General features: G+C 49.2%; 6 protein-coding genes across 6 annotated transcripts; 2 read left to right on the forward strand and 4 right to left on the reverse strand.

Annotated features, from left to right (window-relative positions):
- Positions 1-342: 342 nt before the first annotated feature.
- Positions 343-1125, forward strand: BU24DRAFT_409796 (uncharacterized protein; the record flags this gene model as incomplete). Its single annotated transcript, XM_033525944.1, has 3 exons — positions 343-686; positions 753-847; positions 1004-1125. 3 exons carry the CDS (start codon positions 343-345, stop codon positions 1123-1125), a joined length of 561 nt encoding a protein of 186 aa, XP_033385061.1.
- Positions 1126-1963: 838 nt separating this feature from the next.
- Positions 1964-3678, reverse strand: BU24DRAFT_423085 (uncharacterized protein). The gene has a single exon (XM_033528147.1). It carries the CDS (start codon positions 3660-3662, stop codon positions 2187-2189), a length of 1476 nt encoding a protein of 491 aa, XP_033385062.1. The 5' UTR covers positions 3663-3678; the 3' UTR covers positions 1964-2186.
- Positions 3679-4810: 1132 nt separating this feature from the next.
- Positions 4811-5157, forward strand: BU24DRAFT_209144 (uncharacterized protein). Its single transcript, XM_033521913.1, has one exon. The coding sequence runs from the start codon at positions 4888-4890 to the stop codon at positions 5077-5079; it is 192 nt and encodes a 63-aa protein (XP_033385063.1). The 5' UTR covers positions 4811-4887; the 3' UTR covers positions 5080-5157.
- Positions 4985-7010, reverse strand: BU24DRAFT_392038 (Glucooligosaccharide oxidase). Its single transcript, XM_033525135.1, has 3 exons — positions 6641-7010; positions 5667-6519; positions 4985-5613 (listed from the first exon to the last, which is right to left on the reverse strand). Exons 1-3 carry the CDS (start codon positions 6890-6892, stop codon positions 5237-5239), a joined length of 1482 nt encoding a protein of 493 aa, XP_033385064.1. The 5' UTR covers positions 6893-7010; the 3' UTR covers positions 4985-5236.
- A 2719-nt stretch (positions 7011-9729) lies between these two features.
- BU24DRAFT_370642 (uncharacterized protein) lies at positions 9730-11795 on the reverse strand. The gene is made up of 2 exons (XM_033524438.1): positions 11452-11795; positions 9730-11386 (listed from the first exon to the last, which is right to left on the reverse strand). The coding sequence occupies exons 1-2, from the start codon at positions 11779-11781 to the stop codon at positions 9743-9745; spliced, it is 1974 nt and encodes a 657-aa protein (XP_033385065.1). The 5' UTR covers positions 11782-11795; the 3' UTR covers positions 9730-9742.
- Positions 11796-12870: 1075 nt separating this feature from the next.
- BU24DRAFT_209162 (uncharacterized protein) lies at positions 12871-15535 on the reverse strand. The gene is made up of 2 exons (XM_033521914.1): positions 13772-15535; positions 12871-13721 (listed from the first exon to the last, which is right to left on the reverse strand). Exons 1-2 carry the CDS (start codon positions 15276-15278, stop codon positions 12952-12954), a joined length of 2277 nt encoding a protein of 758 aa, XP_033385066.1. The 5' UTR covers positions 15279-15535; the 3' UTR covers positions 12871-12951.
- Between the last annotated feature and the right edge of the window lie 1244 nt (positions 15536-16779).

Below are 16779 nucleotides of genomic sequence, written 5' to 3' on the forward strand. Positions count from 1 at the left end.
TGTTCCGGACGAGGACATCGGACTTCAAAGCGATGATTAAGCTCTCCGCCAAACCTGTTCCATATCCCTCTATCCTAAATATACATACCTGAGTATACATACTGCATTGTGAAACCCACGGATCTATGAGACCAGTATGATCGCTATATGCGCACACGACCAAATCGATCTAGCAACATTTCTCCACACCTGAGTGCCGAATACCTCTGGAAAATAAATACTCCCAAAGACCTCGCAAGCCACTCTCATTACATCACTTTCGTTGATCATTTCCTTTCTGTCACTCACTCATTTCAATTCACTCTTTAGGTACCATCGCTACCAACCACACATTCGTTCACTATGTCACCTTGCAAATCCGCCATCCTATCCGCCCTCCTCCTCGCAGCATCAGCATCCCTCACCACCGCCGCCCCAACCTTCCCAACAAACAACGGCTCCTGCTTCGAGCTCCAAGCCACCGCCCACTACGACATCAACACCCCCATCGACAACGGCGATCCCCATTGGTTGGCACACTGGGTCGTCCTCCGCTCAGACGGCTCCGTCGCCTACGACCGCGGGCCCACGAATAACACCGGCTCGTACATCCACAGCTATCCCGGCGACCCGATCCTCGACTTCGATTGGAACTTCGCGAACAATATGGCATCGTTCCAGTGGTACAAGGATCCGATTGATAATCAGTAAGCCTGCGATACCTCCCCATACCCCTCCACGTCGAACATGAAGATGCTGATTGATATTGGTAGAACTAGTCTCGACTTCGTCTTCGAAGGCAATTCGACATGGCAGTGCTCTTCGTGCATGGGCTGTGCGTCTTTTGCGAATGCTAGCAGCTCGGCGTGTAGGTGCACTGATTGCTCGGGATCTGCTATCAAGTGCCAGAGCTAGAGTGCCGTTGCATGTCTGAAAGATCAAAATGGTTGTTGTCATTCAATGGTGTGTCTTCGGTGGGTTTCGTGACAACTGGGAGGAGCTACGAAACTGACTGACTTTTCAGGTATTGATCTTCTTGTGATCTTCATCTCAGAGTCATCGGTACACTTTCAGCGGCTTCAGCTTGCTACTACCCGTAGTTTGTTACTATTCGAGAGGAATGATATGCACATCACCCCGTTTTGAATGGTTAGTCGAGAGCCAAAACAGAGCCCTCATAGGGATACGTAAAGACGAGGCCGACGGACCAGAGCGACTGCGCTGAAACTTGACCGCTTCGACAGAAATGGCTTTTCACAGCATCGATCAATGTGCATACGTACAGGCCGCGACTCGTACCACGTCAGTCTGTTGAAGATGATCTCGTGGTGTGGCTGGACGCTCGGCACAACTTGCCTATCCGACAGTTGTACTAACCTCCAGCTATGTGTTGGAAATTCGAGAGAAAGGAATGTTGAAGTCAGTGTTGAGGATGTGGAGCTCGAAGGCTTCGGTTCAGAGAAAGGGGAGGCCTTTGCTGTGTAAGGAAGTCGTTAAGAAAGAGAGGATCTTGTGTAAGAGGATTGAAGTAGGACTAGACAAGGAGATAGGAATATATCATGTATCTGTATCAAATTAGTCATAAAGTTATTACTGAGGGTCATCTATTCATAGATGACAATATAACCGCCGCGTAAATCAAGATCCTCTGGCAGAAGACACTGACATGCGGTGCAGGTGTTCTATCTAAGTTGAGCTCCGTTTCTGAACACCTACTTCCATATCCTCTGAGAACGTGCCTATCCACTAGAGAAGATAGCATTTATGCCAAAAGCCGAAGGTCGTCTCCACATACGTTCATAAGCCTCTGTTCCGGAGATACGAGCGTTCTCTAGAATCTAGACCATGGTATGAGAAAATATGGAACTTCTCATTGACTCCATCTTCATCGATTTTGAATTAGCAGGCCTTGTTTTGTACTATCGTACTATAATGATTGGGATCATGAAAATATCCATTTGGTTGCTTGAATCCTTGTTCATACGATGAAATTGATGCATTCGAAAGGAAAATACTCTAACATACAGACCCTGTCTCCGATAACATGTATTGATAAAGCACTAATTCCTGCAATCCTCACTTAAATATTCTCTATCAGCGTATGATCATCGGTTCGAAGTAGCTCCAAAGTTTCCAAGCATCTATACGGAGACGCGGCCCAGAGCGTCCACCAACAAGCGTCGTGGACGGGCGACTTGCTTGGAATTTCACCATTCGCGGTAAAAGAACTCGGAATCTTCTCCAAAAACTCGGTTGAGATAGGTGAAGTAACTGAGTTCATTGGGTGGTAAATATTCGATACCTAAGCATCTAGGTTGTCGATGAATGCTTATGAGAAGTTGTCCGACAAAGATCCATTCCAACAGAGGAACCTTTCTGGCGTATCCCGCAGCAATTACCACCATTTCCACCCAATGTCCCTCCGAAGGTCTTTCAAGTCCGGGGTCTTCACCTGAATAAGAATCTCGGGAGAAAGCGAGCCTCTGGAGGTTGGGTAATTTCTGAACGCAATCCAGTATGGCGTTATGATCAATCAGCCAGGTAGATCCGGGGGGCAGGCCTCCTTTGAGCTCAAGCTGCTTTAGACTCTGTATCGCGGCGATGTGATCCAAGTCTCTTTGTGGGATGTGATTGGACTTCATGGGCCACGACAAGCTGAGCGAAGTGAGGTTTAAAAACTCCTTACTCAACAGCGGAAGAAGTTCTCCTAGGTACGAGGGCTCCATGTATTCGACCTTCAATTTTTGGATGTGCGTATTGGCTCTAAAAAAAGACAGATCGAAAAAAGACAGATCGAGATAATGCCATGGCGAACCGTTGCAGACGAAGATTTCCAACTTGGGTAGATGGCCGCATCGACCAAGGAAATCAGCTATCGCGTAGTTGTCAATGGAGATGTCTACGAAACGGATAAGGCTGCATCGTTGTGGTTGGATGAGCAACTCCAGCCAGCCATGATCCTGCTTCCACGGGTCGCGGAACATCAACTCCTTGAGTTGACCGAAAATGTGCTGTTTATGCTGCGCGTCGGCCAGTACCACAGGAATGCCCGGATTTGGAATGTCTATCCATGCCAAACGTTCGAGAGTTGGAGCTGCAAGGCTCAACAATTCGCCTATCAGTGGCGATGCAGGCTTGTCAATGCGAGCGCGATTGCTCTCCGATAGAATCAAGTCTAAATCCAGGTACAAAGACTTCAAACGCCATTTGCAAATATCAGGGGCAAGACGCGTGCCTCTATCAACTTGCACGCGTTTGAGAGTGAGATGCTGCAAAGTAGAAGAAACGATTGCTTCCGCCATGTCTCTCTGGATCGGTCCCGTATTAGCTAGTACGAGAGTTTCTAGTCGAGGTAAAATAGTTGGTTGAGAAGAGAGGACCGGGATAAAAGATGGTATGTACGTATCCAAGTATGATTCGCACACATGGTCGCGGCGTCGTCGTTGTTCATCAACATCTAGCTCCAAGAGTCCTTTGGGGACTGCGATCCCAAAGGCAGCTGCAAGACATTTTGGGTGCGTACCAAACGTGATTTTGCGAATGCACGCGCCCAGGGACGGTGATTTCGTTCTGCCACTGTTTTGCAACCTCTCGACGCCCTCTTCTCGGAGCATGCTTATGATATCGAAAGCAGCTTTGCTGTAGTAAAGTTGAGTATGAGCAAACTGGCGGGAACGAGCCATTTGCCGGCAATCTCGGTTCACCAATGCAAGGCTTTGTAGAGCGTCATTAGGTAAGAATTTGACTACCCGCCAAAGGATCTCGATAGGTAGACGCGACAGAAGACAATCGCATGACCAAGGTCGGCCCTCGTTGACACGATCGAACGTCAGCGGATTGGTGCCTTGGCCCTCATCACCAATGCCGTTTTTCAATGACAGCACCCAACCAGGAAAAAGGAGGTCCGTTATAACTCTGTGTTGCAATTCGGTCATTGTAGTGGCTACCAGCTACGTGCTGTTGCCTCTATATGCCCCCTCTTGCCGTGGGTTTGGGAAGAGACTGGACTGGGTATTGACTTCACCAGAGCCAATACTGCACAAACGAGCCGCTAAGAGCACCGCAATGGTTACTTCATGTAAGGCGTGTAAGGGTAGAGGAACTTACATGAGAATGCTCGGCACCAGAACCTGGTTGAAAACGTTGAACCTTCTATGCCCTTCGCTTATTGGGTCTTCACTTGTGTCGTGCCAAATGTCCCAAACCTGTTCGTTGAGAAGCGCTACTAATCTTCAGTGTTTGTTTCCTAGGGCTTAACCTTTCTCCGGCCCGACCCAAAGAATTGATTGCTTTAAGCACTGACACATCAAGAGCTCGTAATGCATTGCGGTTTTGATCATCTGTCATAGCAACCCTCACTCCCCGTGGACGCGGAAACTTCCGCCAATACACCATCGACCACATCCGCCTCCATATAATATCTTCCTCCTCTCCACTATAATTTCGATGGCAGAAAGTTTAGAAGGCATGGCGCTGCACTTTGACGCCATAACACGGCGTTTCCGTCCTCGTTCATGTAGAACAAACCATAGCTACAATCGCCGTCCGAAACACATCGATTCTAGGCCGTAATTCTGGAGACTACCTATTGGCTCTATCGCCAGTATACATTATCAAAGACAAAGTTATCATGCACAGAATGCTCAAACGTAAAGCACCGCGAATGGTTGTCAGCGCAGGGAGTGCACCTGACAAAGCAGTCGGCTACAACGTTGATACTGAGTCCCTAAAGCAGTGCAGTTCCCATATTACTCCGCTGGAAGAAGTTCTTAAGAAGGAAACATTGGGATGGTGATTGGGATCAAATCTAATCGTATCTGTCAGTGTTTTATGAGAATGGAAACTTGCTCGTGTTAGTGAAAGTCCATTCGGGCATCAAAAGTTGAGATACGTTCTTAGCGTGGGAAAATGAATACACTTTTCTTGAATTTCTTTCTCAATTTATATTTATATTTATATTGTTGTTTTGTACGTTTTTTGTTTTGTTATAGACAGTTAAACACTAAGCGTGACTTCATCGCAAATAAAGTAGCGAAACCAACGAAACGATTATGTACCAACCAACCCCCTCTTTCGCCGAAGCTAGCTTTGGACAGGTAAAACCAAGAAACGGAATGTGTAGTCGTGATCCCTACGCTCCCCTTCCATATGTCATGTCGCAGTGGGGAAAGGAAAATGTAAATTATGAAATGAGAAAATGCGAAGACAAGATGGTCTAAGCTAGGCGCTACGAGGCATTTTGAACAGCAGAGAGAATCTAAGTACCGATAGCCTGAGGGTTCCAGAAAACGCTCTTAGGATCGTACTTCTTCTTCAGCGCGAGAAGCTTCTGATACAGCGGTTCGCCGTAGTACAACTGATGCGCAGTAGCAGGGTCGAGCGAGGGATCAACGTAGTTGAGGTAAGCGCCAAACTCGGTGCTGGGAGCAGCGGAAACGATGGCGCTGTGCAGTTTGTTGATGAAGGGTCTGGCCTCGGCGCCGGTGTCAGAGCCATAAAGCTGCGAGACGAAGATGGAATCGCGCTCGGAGTAGGCGGCGAAGGTGGTGTCTTTGTTATTGATCTTTGAGCCTGGGCCACCGTAGAGGTTGGTGATGACAAAGTAGGGGGTTGGTGAGCCGGCCTTCATGGTGTCTGTAGGGTGGATGTTAGTGGCGAGAATCAAGGGGGGAGTGACAGATACATACCATACCATGCCTCGAGGGAGGCTTTGGACCAGCCGCTCTTCTCTGGGACAGTGATGGACTTAGCGAAGAAATCGTCATGGTCGTCGTAGCCGGTAGGGGGAGTGACGATGGTGGTCTTGTCGGAGACGAGAGTGAGGTAGTCAATCCATTGGTAGGACTTAACGGTGGTGCTGGATGGGGTAGCAAGAGTGCGGAGGAACTCGGGCTTGATCTTGGTGTTGAACTCATCAACGGATCCGAAGAAGGCACCGCTTACACTGAAGCCTGTTCCATCAAGGTAGTTGCCGAAAGAGATTCGGTCGTCGATAATGGAGGCATTACGAGCGAAGTCCTGAATGTGGAGCCATGTGTTGACGAAGTTCGACTTCTGCTCATAGATTCCCGAAGCAAATGCAAATGACCAGTAAGTGATGCTATCAGGAGCGGCATTGGTCTGGAGGTAGAAGTTGGTGATCACACCAAAGGAGTCGGCAGCACCGCGTAGAGCCCAGAAGATCTCAGCATTCTCAGACTTGGTGGCATGGACGAGGCGCCCATCTGCAAGGACGACATCGAGACCGACAATGGTGTCGAGCGCAACACCCCAGTGACGAGAAGTATGGCCGTATCCACCATGGGTGAAGTGACCTCCAATACCCACACCAGGGCAGGTCCCGTGGGGAAGGGCACGTTTACCCTGATCCCAGATACCTTGAGCAAGGTTCCCAAGACGGACGCCACCCCCAACCTTGGCGATTTTGGTTGACTTATCAAGCTCAACCTTCTGGAATGGCTCGAGGTTGATTACAAGGGAGCCATCCTTGCCGCCAGAACTGAACGAGGCATATGAATGGCCGCCGCTCTTGGCTTGGACCTAGACATAGTGTTAATGTGTGAGGCTGACGTGAGGCGGTGGACAAGGTATATAGGAGGACTGTGGTATGGATGCAGTATAGCAGAAGGATTTGATATGACTAGGCAGAAGCTTCACGTACCTTCACATTGCTGTTGGAAGCACATTTCACCGCATCCTGCACGTGTTTGCTGGTGTTAGGTAGGACAATGGCGATAGGTTTGTATGGAAGAGCAAGGTTGAAAGGCTCGGCATAGTCGGCATAGCCTGGCGAGCTTGCCATGAGGTAGGGAACATTCTTCGAGTTCAAGCAACTGGTAACAGTGGCACGGACTGACAAGGCATTGGTCAGGCCAATGGAGAGAAGGCTTGCTACGACAGCAGAGGTCCTCATAGTGAAGAGCGATTCCGAAGCGCAACGAGTGACGGAATTTCAGGCAAAAACAGAGTGACCTTTCGTTGGATGGAAGAGAAGGCTCGATGAAGTTGAAATATATTGAGGGGATAGTCGGATATATGTATCTGCAGTTGGTACGTATGCGCAATGCGTGAATGTGTTTATTATTGATTGACAAGGCAAGAAGCAGTTGTATTAGATCGCCACAGAGTTCAATGTCATGGATTGGTACGAGACACACCCACTGGGGCTGGAGAAGGGCGTGCAGCTGATGCTTCAATTGAGTCTTTGGCCACTCCGGCAAATAGCAACGAGAAGAAGGCTGGGAGTGAACGGACGGTCCTAGGCGGGCATGCAACGTGTAAGATGGAGTGATGCAACGTTATGCACTTTTCGAGTAGCCGCGTATTGAATTTCTTCTTCCTCAAGGCACCCGACGCGCTTGACCAACATTCAAGGGTGTATGTGAATAAGGCAACTCGACCTCGTGGACGGCCGGGTAGACGAATATGGCAAAGGAACCGTGCGCCTGGTCCTGAGTCTCACCCTGACCGAGCTAGAGACATTGTAGAATTAATGATTGGAGCAAGTTGGGGATATCGGAAGACGGATGAGTGATGAAGAGTATTCAAGCTTCTAGGCTATGCAATTCAACTGCAGGGACGCGATATTCGAAAGGGTGCCGGGATACAGAAATGGGGAAACCGATAATATGGACGTGCAGGAAGGACAAAGTAATCCCGAGTATCAGTTCACCACTCGTACGGTGCAAATTAGCAGTGGAGTGTTGGTAGGTGAAGAGAAAGGATCTCGCATTCGAGAAGAGAGTTTAAGATCGACTTGCGAGGAGCAGGAATCATCCCAGTAACGCTTCATTGCTTTGCTCAACCCCAATACTCCACTCCCCTCTGCTCCAGGAAGCACCCAAACCCAGAGTGGCATTGATCATCGCAAGTGGATCGACCATTGATGACCCCACCAACCGGCGAGATAGCGAACATCTACTATGAGGTACGACTTCGTAGCGTTGAGTGCTCCCATCTCCCAGAATAGGAACAAGAACAGCGGTCTTACTTCGAAGCTTCAGGTGCGAAATTGGTGCATACACCGTCCCGATAGTAAACGTATGTGATGGGACGCTGATCCTTGATGGAGGAGGGTGATGACAGGCGTCCAAGTAGAGTGTAGGTCGTCATCAAGCCCACCATTATTGCGCCGCGTTCCATCAGCCGTTATCCCCATCAAATTTCATTGATGCAGTCCTCGCAAGGAGATCTGGGAACGGCCGGGTTGACCTACTAGAATTATTGGGGATGTCTCAGGCGGGATGACGCCCACGTTGTGCAAATATACGCCCGCCCATGCCGAAAATGTAAGCACACATAGAAACCCCGAGTCGGATGGGGAAATGGTTGGTTGGAATTGTCAGATGAGCCATATGGGATTCTGCAGAAGGGTGGTATAGATTATGAGATTGGCTGCGACGTACCGGGGCACGAGGGACTGCAGAGACTGGAGGCAGGGACAGGAGTGTGTGCAGTATGCAGCGTGCCGTGTGCCTGAACGAGAGGAAGGGTACAGTTCGAACTTAATTCGAGGGATGCGAAAATGAGTTGGGATTGGGATTGGAAATGGGATGTTAAGTTGTGTCTGACAAAGGCTACTTAGGGGGTTCGGCTGCACTTAGCATTAGCATTCCAATGTCCCATTGTCATGCTATCCCTTTTCTCGTCTTGTCTTATGCTCCACCATGGGCGTGTGCCTTCGAAATATCCTATGTCATAATTCTTTGACCCAAAAATGATTGAAGTGTTTTGTTCCGCATCTTTTGTAACCTTCCAACGCCACGTTGTGCCCCACACAATCCTCCAGAGGTTTACCTCCCGTGTAATACTATTCAGCCGCGAATCGCCGTCCACAGACTGTAAATACACAACAACACCTTCCTTTCTTTCTCAATTTCAATATGCACTATGGATCAACACTTCGTATACATCTACACCCCGTGAGCACGACAGCACCACATCCACCAGGTTGTACAACATAGGATCCAGGTCGCCACGTGTTCTCGAAACTCCCGCACTATGCAAGAGCTTGATATGCATCTGATGGAATTGCTAGTGTCTAAATTGAAATCAAAGGAAGCTCTATTTCTAAAATGCCCCGTGAATTGAAATCGGAAGAAGTAAATAAAATCGAATGGAAAATGCACTACCCGCTTCAGTGTTGCTACAAAACCAGATACGGTATCCCCCATCTCCTACACACCCCATTCGCACCATGACCATCACTATCGCCGGCATCCAAAAGAGTAAAAAGCGGCATATGAGGTAATTCAATGCCCCGAATGAATGTTACATACACAAACCCTGGGAATCAATCGGGTCCCGGAACATCCTCCAACGCCACCGCGGCGATTGTTCTTCTTCGGAGCTACGCGCGATTGCGCCACTTCATGTGTACTACCAACCCGCACGTGCGCTTTAGTAAATATAGTTATATTTATATTCATGTAGTTTAATATTTGTGGGAGTACAGCATGGTCATTACCGGCGGTATACGAGGTATTCAAGGCCTGAGGATACGACGTAGTCCCGTCGTGTTGTATAAGCAAGCATGTTAGTCCTAAGGATCGTTGGGGAGGGATTGGGCTCATTTCAGTTGGTACGTTAAAAGGGCGATGGCTTGTTCGGAGCTTGTGCTATAGAGGATTGACCCAGTAGTCCAGCAGTCTGCAAATGAGGTTCGATTGTTGGGGATATGACGGCATCTTTTTGTATCAATAAAACAGAGTAGAGTCTAAATCGTTGCGGATCTCACAACTCATCGAAGTAGCTACCGAAGGCCTCATGCATAATACCTTCTCTTCTCAACCGACCTAACTGCCTCTCCTTTGACTGCAGCTAGAGCAATCCTTCCGACCTCAGCCTCCGGCTCGACATCTCCAAAACGAATCTTTGCGTTCCTGTGATATCGTACCCACTCATCAGACGACCATGTAGAGGAACCTTTCACCTCCCCCAATCTATGATCCAGAAAGGCGATTGCAGTTGACCCCAACATGTCGGGCGTGAGAGTGAAGAGACGAAGGACTGCGCCCGCAACCGCGAAGACGAACGCAAACAGGGACGCGAAAGTGAGCAACCACAGCCAGACAACGTTGCATCGAATGACCTCCCTCTCTTCAATTGTAAATCCTGTGATATTGAACAAAGTTCCGAGCCCTCTCTCTGTGGCATCAAAATTGCCCGTCACTGCCGTGGAGTTGACACTAATGTACGCGATCGTGTTCAACAGTTGTGCCATACGGAGCTCGAACGTTGCGCGGTCCGTCACCTCGTGGATTGGTCCCGTGACTCCGCTGCCGATAGCATTGTACGGATTCGTAAAGTAAACCAGCAGTGGGTTCTCCTTGCCATCAAGTTCAGTAAATACCGTTTCCAGCATGGTCATCAGGCCGAGAAGTCCCACATCGGCGTACAAGTCCTCCTCGTCGAAGACGGTGATGTTCCTATCCGCTGGGGGATCGGGTGTTCGGCGCACCGCGAAAGGGTTACAAGTGCTTCCAGATGCTTCTCCGAACTGAGACCCTGTGCAAGTCATGTTTGTGTCGACGTATGTCGTTGTGAGTATACATTCTGCTCGCGTTGATTTGCTATAGCCACCGCTAGTCTTACTGAAGGATATCCACAGGAGTCTCCTCGCTTCAAGAGACTGTCCCTGAGGGACCGTTGCGGCGTAACACCGATTTGATATCGCCAGCTGAGCATTCATGGCTATTTCGGCGACTTGGTAGGCACACATCGGATCGTCAGAGGGGGACTTTAGCTTCGAAGGGAGGTCTTTGGTGAAATTTCTGTATTGGTCTGTTGGCCCAAATATAGGACAGGAGACAGAGAGGTAGGAGCCCGAGAGAGTGAACGATGTGTTGCCTAGTGAAGGTAGATCGCCTACTGGCATACCTGCGAGAGATGGGTACGTCACATTTTGTCCATTCTGAATGTCGATCCAGTCAGTACCTCCCATTGTTTCAAAGAATTCAATGGCAGGAAACCGCAAATTTCCCCATATGTCTTGGTTCCGCGTGTCTAGGAGTCTGGTCGCCATTATTGAGGCAATCAGACTGCTAGAAATCGGGGTAAAAGTCGATGTCACTCCATCGTACATACTGTAGAGACTCGGCGGGAAGGTCTTTAATGCCGTCAGAGTTATCTCCTTACCGAGATAAGTGGGTGCTATGAAGATGACTCGCAACGATGCTTGACTTCCCAATGGAGATATGCACCATATCACGACAATCACGACTGCCAGAAGATTGAATGCCCGGAGGTTAATCTGTGTCGTGAAGGCGCGTGAGATAGTTTGGCTCCCGAGACATTGCTCGAGGAATCCGATCGAAGCACCTTTGCTACCTTGGACATGCCAGGTAGCGATGCTCTTCAAGCTAGTACTTGCGATGGCCGCGAACAGAACTGGAAAGAAGGTAGGTCCCTGTACGGACATTTCATTTAGTTATTCCCTGGAGAGATACGACAGAGCTATACGAATTAACTCACATATTGCGAAATTTGGAACAGCTGGTATCCTACTGAGCCATGCTCTGCCAGACTCCTGTCGTAAACACGCACCATGAGTCCAAAGTATGTGAATAGCAGCGCCAGCAACGCGACAACCAGGTCTAGCACCAGCCTCGCGCATCGGTGAACCCAAGAGATACTGAGAGGTTGCGGTGGCGGTAGGGCTACTGTTGCAGCCTTGCCGTGTCGTTCGCCATTAGAGTTCGAATCTACGACGTACTGCTCGGTGACCGATAGTTCATCCGCTTCGGTGTCGTATTCTGTTGTCGACGGGACGGCCTCATACCGAGGCTGCTTCGGTACACTCATTGTACACGACTGAGGGTTGCGAAGGGTGATTCGAAGTTGCGTGCCATTCTTCCGGCTTTATATGGCCAGCGCCACATGCTTACGCACAACTCATGGGCGCTTATTTGAGACGCCTCTGGCAGTAGATGGCAGAAAATCTCAACTCCATTTGCAGAGTAGATATTTTTAGTTAATCGACCCTCGGTAGCAAACTGTGCCATTGGCCGGGGTATAAGCGCTCGTATTTGCTTTTCTTCGATTATGCATGAGGACGAGTGTTCAGAGGTCTCAGCCTTGTGCACCTCATACCAGTTGTACGTACATATATGTAAATACATATGTTTGCCCAAAGCCCATCGTAATCGCCACTAGAGCAACTGGCACAGTCCCATATCCCCCCTCACTAGGCTCAGCTTGCCCCTATAGGCTCGTACGCAGTGATCGATCACTTTCCCTGCTATTGCATTGAAGATCTACCAATCAGTGCCGGTGGTCTTCTCCTAGACTTCTCCTCGAAGTGATTAAGTTCAAGAGTGTGGAAGGCTTCCAGACACCTTTATCCCCCACTCACTATTTGCGAGGAAGCGCGATGCGGTAGTACGTTTCCAGGTTATCTGCATGGTGTAGTGGAAAGAAGTACATAAGTAGAGGGGTAGATGCAAAGGCATGGAATTGAACTGATCTGGTAAGGAATTGTAGATTGGGAGAGGGGATGGGCCGTCTTGGAGTTTTGTAGATCGGTTTGAGGTTGAGGCGTGCGTAAGTTGACTGAATAGTCGACGGGGCGTGAACGGGATGAATGGAGGGAGAGAGAGCGAGAAAGAACGACGTCACAGCGTGCGTCCAATAGGGGTACATGTAGCGGTAGCAGCAAATCGAGAAGCCGGAAAGGTACAATTCTAGATGTGGGCTTGAAATGGGTTCAGATTTATTGATGCTTTTTGCATTACAAATCGCTATTGCGATTCACCATTGCGGTTATGTATATATATCTATCTATATCATTATGCGTGAGACAGTATCCCTTTGAGTCTCTAACCTTGTACATTATTGTGACATGTCCTTTCCTACCGTTACTCCTATTCATTAAAATCCCATTGGGTCTCTTCAAGCGAGACCGGTACCTTTCGCCAGATCCACCAGCAAATCCATTGGTTAAACGAAGACGAAGTGTTGACGCCATATCATCCTTCAAGGATGCATAAAGCCGTCTCCCTTCATGTGGCATTGTGTGCTCAAACCGAAAGTGTCCTCGAATGCCTTTACCTTCTGCATTGCGACGGCCGAAGAGACCTTCACGCGACGCTGCTGGAGTTTCTTCGTGGCCTCTCCAGTGGTTCGCTTGCCATAGTTGCTGCTCACGCAGTTGTTCTCTTCTCCCCACTGTGCATCCGCCGCTGCACGCCAGACAGCCGTGATATCAACCGTCATCTCAGGTGTGTAGTAAAGTCGGCAGTCAGCCTCTTCGTAGATGAACTGAAGCGCAACGCCGGAATCATCCTCATATTGGAGTCCATCGCGTACGTTCACACCTGGAGGGCTGGCCACGCGGTTGAAGACAATCTCGTTGTAGTAATCCGTACGGAGAACCGAGCTATTTAGTGCCGCTTTCTCTTCAGGAGATCCAAGTGAAATAGCGGTCTTGGCCAAATTCTGGATGTATGCGAATTGATAGTTGTTAGTTCCCTTGACACCTCCAATGGCTTGGATTTGATTCTTGTTGCTGCGGCCTCCAAGTGCAATGGTTTTCACACCTGCTTGCTTCGTCATAAATTCGCTGAAAATCGTGCATGTAGAAGCGCAGTAACCGTCTGTGAGAATGACAACGTTTTCGGGCTCGAAAGGTGTAGGCTTAGAGGATTCGTTCGCAAGCGGGCCATATCCAGTAATGTTGATGCCGCCGGAATTCCAGGTAATATGTACATCTGAGACATTCCATCGAGAGGGGGTAGTGTATGCGTCTAAAAAGCAGTTAGTATGGGCTTGTAAGGTGACTTCTCTGCGGACTTACCTCCATTGACCTCTTGAGGTCCGAATTTCTCATCCCACGACTGGAAGTTCTCACCATCAACAGTCAAATCCGAGTGATAATCGAAATAAGAGGACTGGATCTGCTTGACGGAGCCGTTGGTGGTTGGGACACGGGGGATTTTACTGGCCCAGCTACTGTAGCTTTGTCCAATAAGGTCCAGAGACTCTGTAGCGCGGAAACGATCAACTCCGACAGGTTCAATTGATGGGAAAAGCTGACGGAAAAGATCATAGCCCTGCAGAATAGTACCTCCGCCGTTTGCTTGAAGATCAATGATCAACTTAGTCTTTCCTGCAGCAAGAGCCTTCGGCAAGAACTCCTTCGTAGTCCTTTGGAAGCCAATCTCGGCGCTTTCACTACCAACGAAGTTGGGTACCTGCAGGACCGCAACATCTTCATATCCAGGGGCATCGATGAAGAATCCATTGATCAGATTTCCCGGGCCAGCCTGAATTGGCTCTGGGTAGCCAGGGGGAGTGGCAGCAACTTCTGCAAAGTTCTGCTCCGGAGCTTCGCCTAGAGTCGAAGCCTCACCGCTCGAAGCGCCGAAGTAGAAGTACCTCTTCGCGACATCTTCGCCACTGGTAATGTTGCGGAAAGAAAGGAGAGGTCGGGCGAAGTTCTGCATGGTATACGAGGATCCATTCTCAAACTTGAGGGTGGTTGTTGGCCCAGGATAGACGAAACGGCCACGTCCACCACCGGTGAACATTCCCGTACCACTACCAGATGATCCGAGGCTAATCTGGGCCAATTCGTAAAAGACGTTGTTGTACAACGCATCGCGATCCTGGAGAGAGCCGTATTGACTGAGCGCCTCGAGGTAGTCGGAAACATCCTGGCCGTCGATTTTCGTGATGGCGGAAGGAGTGTATGAGATGTTCTTGTACTGCATTCCGAGAACATCATGGAAGGCGAAAACGGAGGGTAGCTTCTTACCATCTTCCGATACGGACACCAGAGGTACCGTGCGACCGAAAGAGAAGACTCCACCGACGGAGTCAGGAATGTACCCGAAGTGGCCGTCGTGAGCAGACTGGATCAGGGTGTACAGGGCCCAACCGAATTGGTATTCATTTTTGAACTTTCCAGCATCGATGTCAGAAGAGATCTTGTCAAGTCCACCGAGGATGTCAATTGGAGGCTGAACCTTCTCCGAGTACTCAGAGGGAGGATTCTTCAGTGCTACCAAAGTGCTTTGCCATTGGATGTATACAGGCAAAGCATCCAACAATCTTTTGGCGGAAGTGACGTTGAGTGGAATGGAGTTCAGACAATCGTACGCGATCTTGGCGGGGATCATTGTGTTGGCCCTCTTCTCGTCTGCCCAAATGGCCTGAGAAGCTTGGGCACATGGACTGGTGGCATTGACGCCATTTTCCTGGCGAAGTTGAATCCGTTCAATCTGAGGCTGGGGTGGCGCAACTGGTGTAGCAGTGGCGATGGCAGCCAAGCCTGTCACGGCTAGAAATGTGGAAGACTTCATTGTTTGTATGTGAAGTTTGAGTGAAGTTATCAAAATCCGGACACAAACGAGTGTATCGAGAAAAGACGACGACAGACAGCAATTGATTGACGGTGTCACCCACGAATCAATTCTTAACGAAGGGAAATGGATTAGATTGCCCGTGGCTCCGACACAAAAAAAAGTGTGTGTGAGAGGGAGGATAGAAAGAAAGAGGATGGTAGAGGAGGAAAGAAGAAGAGACAAGCGGCAACGACTGCAGTCTTAATTAAGATAGAGTGATGGAAGGTGGAAGGCTCTGATGTCACGTGCACGGACGCAACGAAGGACAGTGAAGGTGACGACAAACGATCAACCCAACTTCTTCCACACCGAACCTCTCACCAATTAAGTGTTCCCGTGCTCTGTGTATCCCTTTAAATTGCGACGGATGTCCTAGCCGGAGAGAAACGAGGTACAGAAAAGGGGAACGTCGAAGATTTGGTGTAAGTAACGGGACCAGTTGAGAATCTGGGGATGGTTGTGGTTTATGAACTTAAAAAAAGAGTAGGCTGAAAGGGGGGTTGGGGTGCAACAGCGAAGGCGTACATCGCACATACGCACAGGAGATACTCTGTACAGCAGCGCCAGTACCTTGACGATAGTGACGCAACATGGTACTAAGGGCGGGTACACTGTACACGCACTGTGCTGTGTCCCTGTACAATGGAACCACGCTCAGGCTGATCAGACATTTTAGATCAATTCACTAGGCTAGCACGTACAAGTACATAGACCTACTTGGTGGGTAGAGGCGGTTCAGATATCCTCAGAGAGAGGTGGATCGACGACCCATCCCCTAGCAACCCTCCCCCGAGCCCAGCGCGGCGCGCGGATATGTTGTTCAGGAAACGAAACGGAGGAGACTGGAGAAAGGTCTGTGGATCCCAATGAGGGACCACTGTTGAGCCCCATTTAACGTCCATGCGCTAATCAGAGGAGAGCTTTTCAGGCTGCTGGGATAACATGACATGCGATTGTTTGCTCGAGTAACACCAATCACAGCAGTACACTACTACTGGAGAGGGTAAAGGCAGGACTGGATAGGGCAGGATGAGGCAGGATACGGTAAACACGATTAGGCAATTGGATGGACAATTGTTCCATAGTGTTCATTAACCATGTCCATTTTACCGAACATTGGGGCGAAGGGGACCCACAAGGCTATGGAGTAGACTATTTGGGTCAACTGACAGCTTTTTGGAGGGATTTGAGACTGCGTGTCTTGGGGCATCTAGCAAGCACCTAGTGACAATAGACGACATTTTGGGAACCTAATCAATCCAAGGCTTGCTCATGCGAGTAAAGTGGAGTGGCGTCGACTAGACTGGACTGGCGAGACAAGACAAGGACATAACGCGCGGTAGACTATGCAATTGGAAATGGGGAACAGTTACACAAGGGACCGCTTGGGTCCATGCAAGGTCAAGGAACCGTAGGTACGGAGTACGGAGTACAGCACAGCAATACAATAAATGCCCAT

The sequence above is a fragment of the Aaosphaeria arxii genome, assembly GCF_010015735.1.
Source record: "Aaosphaeria arxii CBS 175.79 unplaced genomic scaffold BU24scaffold_4, whole genome shotgun sequence".
Taxonomy (NCBI): domain Eukaryota; kingdom Fungi; phylum Ascomycota; class Dothideomycetes; order Pleosporales; genus Aaosphaeria; species Aaosphaeria arxii.

Bases quoted from the DNA above. Each gene is read 5' to 3' on its own strand.
- BU24DRAFT_423085 (XM_033528147.1), bottom strand. From the start codon at position 3,662: ATGGCTCGTTCCCGCCAGTTTGCTCATACTCAACTTTACTACAGCAAA.
- BU24DRAFT_209144 (XM_033521913.1), top strand. From the start codon at position 4,888: ATGAATACACTTTTCTTGAATTTCTTTCTCAATTTATATTTATATTTA.
- BU24DRAFT_392038 (XM_033525135.1), bottom strand. From the start codon at position 6,892: ATGAGGACCTCTGCTGTCGTAGCAAGCCTTCTCTCCATTGGCCTGACC. The intron at 6,520-6,640 runs GTACGTGAAGCT...CACTATGTCTAG, and splicing joins CTTCCAACAGCAATGTGAAG to GTCCAAGCCAAGAGCGGCGG. The intron at 5,614-5,666 runs GTATGTATCTGT...TCCACCCTACAG, and splicing joins CTCCCTCGAGGCATGGTATG to ACACCATGAAGGCCGGCTCA.
- BU24DRAFT_370642 (XM_033524438.1), bottom strand. From the start codon at position 11,781: ATGAGTGTACCGAAGCAGCCTCGGTATGAGGCCGTCCCGTCGACAACA. The intron at 11,387-11,451 runs GTGAGTTAATTC...ATGTCCGTACAG, and splicing joins TGTTCCAAATTTCGCAATAT to GGACCTACCTTCTTTCCAGT.
- BU24DRAFT_209162 (XM_033521914.1), bottom strand. From the start codon at position 15,278: ATGAAGTCTTCCACATTTCTAGCCGTGACAGGCTTGGCTGCCATCGCC. The intron at 13,722-13,771 runs GTAAGTCCGCAG...ACTGCTTTTTAG, and splicing joins ACCTCAAGAGGTCAATGGAG to ACGCATACACTACCCCCTCT.